This window comes from Erinaceus europaeus, chromosome 22, assembly GCF_950295315.1.
Source record: "Erinaceus europaeus chromosome 22, mEriEur2.1, whole genome shotgun sequence".
Taxonomy (NCBI): Eukaryota; Metazoa; Chordata; class Mammalia; order Eulipotyphla; family Erinaceidae; genus Erinaceus; species Erinaceus europaeus.
In genome coordinates this window covers 4,968,872-4,976,689 of record NC_080183.1, presented here as the reverse complement: position 1 = coordinate 4,976,689, position 7,818 = coordinate 4,968,872, and the positions used below count along the sequence as shown (strand labels likewise).

Genomic DNA, 7,818 nt, shown 5'->3' with positions numbered 1-7,818 from the left:
GGGGGCGGGCTCTTCCGGAAGGTTCGGGAGCCTTCTGGAACGAGCGCCGCGCGCAGGGCGGGCCTGCGTCTATATAAGGGCGGCGGCGCGGGGGCGGCGCGCCAGTTGCTCCTGCGTCCTGTGACGAGTCGTTGCGGAGCCGCGTCCCTCAGTCAAGGTGAGGGGCGCCGGGGCCGCGGTGTGGGGGATGGGGTCTGGGCGGCCGGGGAGCGGGCAGCGGGGCCGGGAGCCGAGCTGCGGGGCGACGTTCCCCCCGAGTTGAGGCCTCGCACCCGCGGCCGCCTCCTCAACGCTCCTTCACGGAAGAATGGCCGCGGCTGGGGGCGGCGACCCGCTACACCCGCCCCCGCGTGGTGCTCGCCCGGGGACGGCCGCCCGCCTCCGGGAGCCCCTCAGCCTGTGGCGTGGAGGGCCGGCGGCGGCCCGAGGCGGGCGGGGGGGGGGGCGTCTCGCCGCGGGGCGCGGCGGCCCGGAGGTTTCGGGGGTCGGGGTTCCGGGGGCCCGCGCGCGCCCCCGCGCCGCCGCAGTGAGGTCATCCCTTTGTCGCCGCGGCGCGCCCGCACCGCACGCCCCGCAGATGCCGGAGGAAGCGCAGACCCAGGACCAGCCCATGGAGGAGGAGGAGGTGGAGACCTTCGCCTTCCAGGCGGAGATCGCGCAGCTCATGTCGCTCATCATCAACACTTTCTACTCGAACAAAGAGATCTTCCTGCGGGAGCTCATCTCCAACTCCTCCGACGTGAGGCGGCGGGGCGGGGCGGGGCGGGGCGGGGCGGCGGCCGGGCGTCTCCCCCCGGGGCTCCCCGCCTGACGGACGGCGCCCCCGGCTTCCCCCCCGCAGGCGCTGGACAAGATCCGCTACGAGAGCCTCACGGACCCGAGCAAGCTGGACTCGGGCAAGGAGCTGCACATCAACCTGCTGCCCAGCAAGCAGGACCGCACCCTCACCATCGTGGACACGGGCATCGGCATGACCAAGGCCGACCTCATCAACAACCTGGGCACCATCGCCAAGTCCGGCACCAAGGCCTTCATGGAGGCGCTGCAGGCCGGGGCCGACATCTCCATGATCGGCCAGTTCGGGGTCGGCTTCTACTCGGCCTACCTGGTGGCCGAGAAGGTGACGGTCATCACCAAACACAACGACGACGAGCAGTACGCCTGGGAGTCCTCCGCCGGGGGCTCCTTCACCGTGCGCACTGACGTGGGTGGGTGCCGGCGCGCGCGTTCAAACCCCCCTGCCCCATCTTCGCGGCGGGCGGGGCTTCCTTCACCGGCGTTGGGGGGGGGGGTGCTGCCTGCGGGTCTTTCTCTTCCCTTTTCGCAATTTCTGTCAAAAGCCAATGGAGCAAGTGAAAGGTTTTATTATTATTATTAATTATTGTTATTTTATTGTTTTTTTTTTTTTTCCCCCTGAAAGGAGCCCACTTAGCACAGGGCAGCCTGGCCTGGGCTTACTCGCTTTGGCGAGGCGGTGGAGCCTGCTTCGGAGACTTGGGAAAGGAGGCAGGATGACCCAGGCTCCAGTCCAGCCCCGCAGCACCGGAGGAAACCTGGGGAGGGGGTTCTTGGTGGTTTTTTTCCCCCCTCGTGAGCCATACAGAGAAAGCCGCCAAAGTCCGACGCGGCTGTGGTGTACGGTGGTGCTGGGACTTTGGCTGCCTCGTCGTGACCATTATGCTGTTGACCAGCCCCCGGGTCTTGGTGTATCTAGGCACAGGCGACTACAGGGTTTCCAGCTGCATTGGTGGAGCAGAGGATTGTAAAAGTTGCACTCACCTTTTCTACTTTTGTTTCAGGGGAACCTATGGGCCGGGGTACAAAGGTTATCTTGCATCTGAAAGAGGATCAAACTGAGTACCTGGAAGAAAGGAGAATAAAGGAGATTGTAAAGAAGCACTCTCAGTTTATTGGATACCCTATCACTCTTTTTGTGAGTTTTTTTTTTTTTTTTTTTTTAATCTCCAGGGTTATTTTTCCCTTATTTTACTCGATAGGACAAAAATTCGGTTTTGGGAGGGAAAAAGATACTTGTGAAGCATTGTCACCTCAGTTGGGGAGTAGTGGGGACTTGAACCTAGGTCCTTGTACTGCGTGCAACTTCCACCACCCTGTTCTGTATTTGAGTTTGTGTTCTGTATGTAGATAAACTGGCTGAACCAAGATCCTTAAGTTTCTAATCCAAAACTTTTTTTTTTTTGCTGGTCTGAACTTCTGTACTTTTTGCCTCTGGCAAGGTATTTGGGGCTAGTTAGGAAACTCATGTTGATGAGAAGCTTCCCGACTATTAAGCAGGTTTCTCAGTTTGGTTGGCTAAATTGTATGTTCAATGCTGACATTCTGTTGTGTCTCAGATGGAGTTCTAGATGCTAAGGTGATGTGCCCTGCCTTTTTTTTAATATTTTATTTATTCCCTTTTGTTGCCCTTGTTGTTTTATTGTTGTAGTTATTGTTGTCGTCGTTGTTGGATAGGGCAGAGAGGAGGGGAAGACAGAGAGGGGGAGAGAAAGACAGACACCTGCAGATCTGCTTCACCGCCTGTGAAGCGACTCCCCTGCAGGTGGGGAGCCGGGGTTCGAACCGGGATCCTTACACCGGTCCTTGTGCTTTGCGCCACCTGAGCCCTTCCTTTTTTTTTTTTAAGGTGGAAAAGGAACGTGATAAAGAAGTTAGCGATGATGAGGCTGAAGAGAAGGAAGACAAGGAGGAGGAAAAGGAGAAGGAAGAAAAAGAGGCTGATGACAAACCCGAAATAGAAGATGTTGGATCTGATGAAGAGGAAGAGGAAAAGAAGGATGGTGACAAGAAGAAGAAAAAGAAGATCAAGGAGAAGTACATTGACCAAGAGGAATTGAACAAAACTAAGCCTATCTGGACCAGAAATCCAGATGATATTACCAATGAAGAGTATGGAGAATTCTACAAGAGCTTGACCAATGACTGGGAGGACCACTTGGCAGTGAAGGTGAGCGAGTGGTCACTTCGGGCTTCTGACCCCCATCTCCCACCTTTGAAGGGTTTCTGACAGCCTTCACTCAAGGGCTGTTAGTGGCTCTTGTCCATTCCCTGAAGTGCTTTAAGACATGTAACTATGTTGGGGTAAGTGAAAGATGTTTGCTTGGTTGTTTTGGTGACTGTTCTTTTTACCTCAGCATTTTTCAGTTGAAGGACAATTGGAATTCCGAGCCCTTCTCTTTGTCCCAAGACGTGCTCCTTTTGACCTGTTTGAAAACAGGAAGAAAAAGAACAACATTAAGTTGTATGTTCGCAGAGTTTTCATCATGGATAACTGTGAGGAACTAATCCCCGAATATCTGAGTAAGTATGATGGGAAATAAATGATCTGATACTGTTGTCTCCGAGGACTGGGAGAGGAATCTTCGTTGGTTTGGAGGGGTGTACACCCATTGTCCTTTGGAATGACTGCGTTTGCGTTTCAGATTTCATTAGAGGCGTGGTGGATTCGGAAGACCTACCTTTGAATATTTCCCGGGAGATGTTACAACAAAGCAAAATTCTGAAAGTTATCCGAAAGAATCTGGTCAAAAAATGCTTAGAACTCTTCACTGAACTGGCGGAAGATAAAGAGAACTACAAGAAGTTTTATGAGCAGTTTTCTAAGAATATTAAGGTTGGTGCACACACTTGACCATAGCTACAATCGGTTTCTCCTTGTAAAAAAGTATTTTTAGAAGAAATTATCTATTTGATAGAGGGGGCCAGAAATTAAGAGCAGGGGGGAGATACGGAGAGAAAGACCTGCTTCACCACTTGCAAAGCTTTCCCTTTGCCAGGTGGGGCCGGGGTATTTTTTTAAAAATATTTTATTTTTGAGAGAGATGCAGAGAGAAACACCACAGCACTGCTCAGCTCTGGTTTATGGTGGTGCGGAGGATTGAACCTGGGACTTAGGAGCCTCAGGCATGAGAGAGTGTTTGCATAACCATTATGCTATTCCCCCCACCCCCCTTGGGTGCTGTGATGTGCCGCCATCCAGTCCCATAACCATCGTGGTGCACTCCTTGTGTGTGTGATGCTGGGAACCTATCGGAATCTCAGGCTTGAGAATCCAACGCGCTCCGCTGCTACCTCCCAGTATTACAGAGTAACCACAATTACAGTGGGAAGAAAACTCACCATTACTCTGATATTCTCGTTTGCAAAGTGACTTTCCTCTAAGGAGTAGTCTTGCTGAAGTTACCGCAATTATCTTTTAGCTTGGAATACATGAGGATTCTCAAAACCGAAAGAAACTCTCAGAGCTGCTGAGATACTACACATCTGCTTCTGGTGATGAGATGGTTTCTCTCAAGGACTATTGCACAAGAATGAAGGAAAACCAGAAGCATATCTATTACATCACAGGTAATGGACCAGAAACACACCAGAGGAGCCTGTGGGTGTTTCCTGCCCCTGTGGCAGGCACCACCTATAAATTAATAGGTGTTGCTCTAGGAGGAGGGAGGCCGTATCACAAGGCAGGAAGGAAAGATGAGAAGTGAAACCTCCTTACTGTTGATGAAGGTTTAAAATTAACTTTCCGATGTTTCAGGTGAGACCAAGGACCAAGTGGCTAACTCAGCCTTTGTGGAACGCCTTCGGAAGCACGGCTTGGAAGTCATCTATATGATCGAGCCCATTGATGAATACTGCGTCCAACAACTGAAAGAATTTGAAGGGAAGACTTTAGTGTCTGTCACCAAAGAGGGTTTGGAACTCCCAGAAGATGAAGAGGAGAAAAAGAAACAGGAAGAGAAAAAAACAAAATTTGAAAATCTCTGCAAGATTATGAAAGACATCTTGGAGAAAAAAGTGGAGAAGGTGTGTGAACGCGGCTCTGCATTTTTTAGTTGTCTTATTGTATGCTCTGTGTTTCCCTACAGCAGTGCTGCTCGGCCTGACAGATGTGCTTGGGAAGCCCTTCTCTTCTGGCAGTCCTAACCTAGGAGTAGAGAGCAAAGCTTTGCCCTTTAGCTACCATCTTCATGCCTTGAAGACCTGAAAGTGTAGGAGGAATGCAGGGAGATAAATTCTCGTATACTTTTTGCATAATCATGTCTCCCCACTGCTTAAATTTCCAAATAGTACTTGGGCTCCTTAATTTTGGTGTCACGGGGAGGTAAAATGAGTCTCCTTGGTACATACAGTCCCTGCTTCCTGCTTCGCTTACAGGTGGTTGTGTCAAACCGATTGGTGACGTCCCCGTGCTGCATCGTCACGAGCACGTACGGCTGGACAGCGAACATGGAGAGGATCATGAAGGCGCAGGCCTTGAGGGACAACTCCACCATGGGCTACATGGCGGCGAAGAAGCACCTGGAGATCAACCCCGACCACTCTATCATTGAGACCCTGCGGCAAAAGGCAGAGGCCGACAAGAACGACAAGTCAGTGAAGGATCTGGTCATCTTGCTGTACGAGACGGCGCTCCTGTCTTCCGGCTTCAGTCTGGAAGACCCGCAGACCCACGCCAACAGGATCTACAGGATGATCAAACTTGGTCTCGGTAAGCTCGTGTGGGGGCAGGGTCATGGCAGGGTGGGGACACTTGGCCGCCCTTGTAGTCAGTCAGGAGGGCTGAGTGGTCTTTCCTGACTCACCCTGGGGCTTATTTACAAACAGGCATTGACGAAGACGACCCCGCGGCTGATGAGAGCAGCACCGCTGTCAGCGAGGAGATGCCGCCCCTGGAGGGAGACGACGACACTTCGCGCATGGAAGAAGTGGACTAAGCCGAGTCCCGCCTCCCCGTCCTCCACCCCTCCGCTACTGTACTCGCAAGGACTTTTGTTTTCCTCGTTCTGTTTAACCTTTGAAAAAAGATGTGTACGGCATGACCAAACTACTTAAGGGAGAGAGAAGTTTTCTTTCTAAGTGTGATACTGTGATGCTTTCGCCAGTAGAGCCGAGCTAGTTCTTTGTAGTTTCACGTTGGCTTACCTTGACAGATTGTTGTCAGTACACTAACCTAGTGCTGACTTTGCGGTCTAATGTGTTTAGCTATCAAGAGGATACCTGTGTAAACCACAATCCTTTAGTCGCTGAAGTGTTCTGACCTTGATGTTTTAAGGGGAGTCAAAGACAACTGTCACCTCGTAGACACTTTGTGAATCCTCCATCCCCTCTAGCTGTCACTGCATGTGCCAGGCCCGTAGAAACCCACTGAGCGCCCTTGGTGGGAGTAACCTGTGGGGCTTGTTTGCCAAAGAAAAGCGCTGTTTCAAGTAGCAAAGCCTACCCAGGCACGTGTTCAAAAACACTCAGCAAGTTCTGTGAATGGAAATGGAGTGCTCAATGTGATGTTAACTTTAAAAGGTTGTAACAAATACAGATTGATTAAAAGGACGAGTATGCCGTAGTGTCTTGTCTTGGCTAGTGGCAGCCCAAGGAGGAAGGTGGTGGGTGGCATGGGCTGCGCTAACTCCCTCCCGCACAGCTCTACTGAGCTGAACTCAGCCGGATGTGAACGGACTGGACTGCAGAACCTGCCGTCTCCCCAGCCGCAGACTGCTTTTTGATCGGATTTAGGAAACCTACTTTGTGCTTTCTAAAAAAAAACCCTTAATGCCTCAGGCCTCGGAGCTCTTTACTAAGTCTACTTACCACCGTCCTACCTGAGGTCATCGTTCCAAGTTGCTCTGCTTATTGAGCCCCAGACAGAGGAGGGTGGGTCTGGGGCTTGGTGACAAGGGCTGGGCGGGTACTATGCACCAGGACCTGGGTTCAAGGCCCTGGTTCTCCACCTGCAGCCACACGCCGAGCAGGGAAGCCCGTCTGCACCTGTTAATCTCTCCTATTGAATGGCTGCTAGGAGCAGTGGATTTGTGGTGCTGGCACTGAGCCCCGACAATAACCCTGGAGGCAAAAACTTAAATCCTGAGGTCAGACCACCTTTAGCAAAGTTGTGTAAAAGGTCAATCCCTGGTGTTGGATTAATACCAGGGCCCTGTGCCTGACAGGTGGTGATCCTCAATCCCAAATCAGTTCTTCCCCATAACCGTGAGTTACTTCAGCTGAGGTGTCTTGAGTCCCAGCTGGGGTCAGGCTTCTGTGGTATGAGCAGGAACCAGAAGGTAACCTTGTCTTCTAAATCTGTATGGGAGATTCAGGCCAGAGAGAACGAACCTAGTGGCGGTGCAGACGGTTTGGGGCGCCACAGAGATTTCAGGTTCAATTCCTAGTTTCACACCAGAGAAAAGAAAGGTTTGAAGTGGGACCCCCACCACCAGCTACCTAGAAGGGGGAAGCTTCACGAGTGATCAAACTACTTGAGATATGTCTCCTTTGCTCTATTTCTCTGTCCTATCAGACAAAGGAAAAGAGGCCACCAGGAGCAGTGGGTTCTTCATGGAGAAACTGACCCTGGCCGGCAACAACCCTGATGGGGGAAAAACCAACAAACTAGGTATGTAAGGGTGGGCCAGTGACTTCCCAGCTGAATGCTTCATTGTTTTTAATGTTTTCCCTTTTGTTGCCCTTGTTTTTTATTGTTACCGATGTTGTTAGGATAGAAATGGAGAGAGGAGGGGAATACAGGGGGAGAGAAAGAGAAGATACCTGCGACTCCCCTGCAGGTGGGCAGTTGGGTTCGAACTGGGATCCTTATGCTGGTCCTTGTGCTTTGTGCCACGTGCGCTTAACCCGTTGCACCTACCGCCTGACTCCCACTTCATTATGTTTTAAGTTTATTCAGTTATGTTTTTGTCACCAAGGCTTCACTTTGCACCTGCTTTTCCGGATAGTGACAGACATCACACACCCAACCTTTATTTTTTTTTTTTTAAACCAGAGCACTGACCAGCTCTGGCTTACCATGGT

The 7,818-nt window shown here is 51.5% G+C and overlaps 1 protein-coding gene across 1 annotated transcript; it reads left to right on the top strand.

The window, feature by feature from the left end:
• On the top strand, positions 1–6,342 carry HSP90AA1 (heat shock protein 90 alpha family class A member 1). The gene is made up of 11 exons (XM_007518336.3): positions 1–157; positions 578–739; positions 842–1,208; positions 1,800–1,933; positions 2,645–2,965; positions 3,153–3,318; positions 3,441–3,631; positions 4,218–4,365; positions 4,553–4,821; positions 5,173–5,506; positions 5,623–6,342. The coding sequence occupies exons 2-11, from the start codon at positions 578–580 to the stop codon at positions 5,730–5,732; spliced, it is 2,202 nt and encodes a 733-aa protein (XP_007518398.1). The 5' UTR covers positions 1–157; the 3' UTR covers positions 5,733–6,342.
• The last annotated feature ends 1,476 nt before the right edge of the window (positions 6,343–7,818 follow it).

Excerpts from the sequence above, each read along its gene's own strand:
- HSP90AA1 (XM_007518336.3), top strand. The coding sequence starts at position 578 with ATGCCGGAGGAAGCGCAGACCCAGGACCAGCCCATGGAGGAGGAGGAG. Across the intron at positions 1,934-2,644 it reads GATACCCTATCACTCTTTTT|GTGGAAAAGGAACGTGATAA; the intron begins GTGAGTTTTTTT and ends TTTTTTTTTAAG. Across the intron at positions 3,632-4,217 it reads AGTTTTCTAAGAATATTAAG|CTTGGAATACATGAGGATTC; the intron begins GTTGGTGCACAC and ends ATTATCTTTTAG.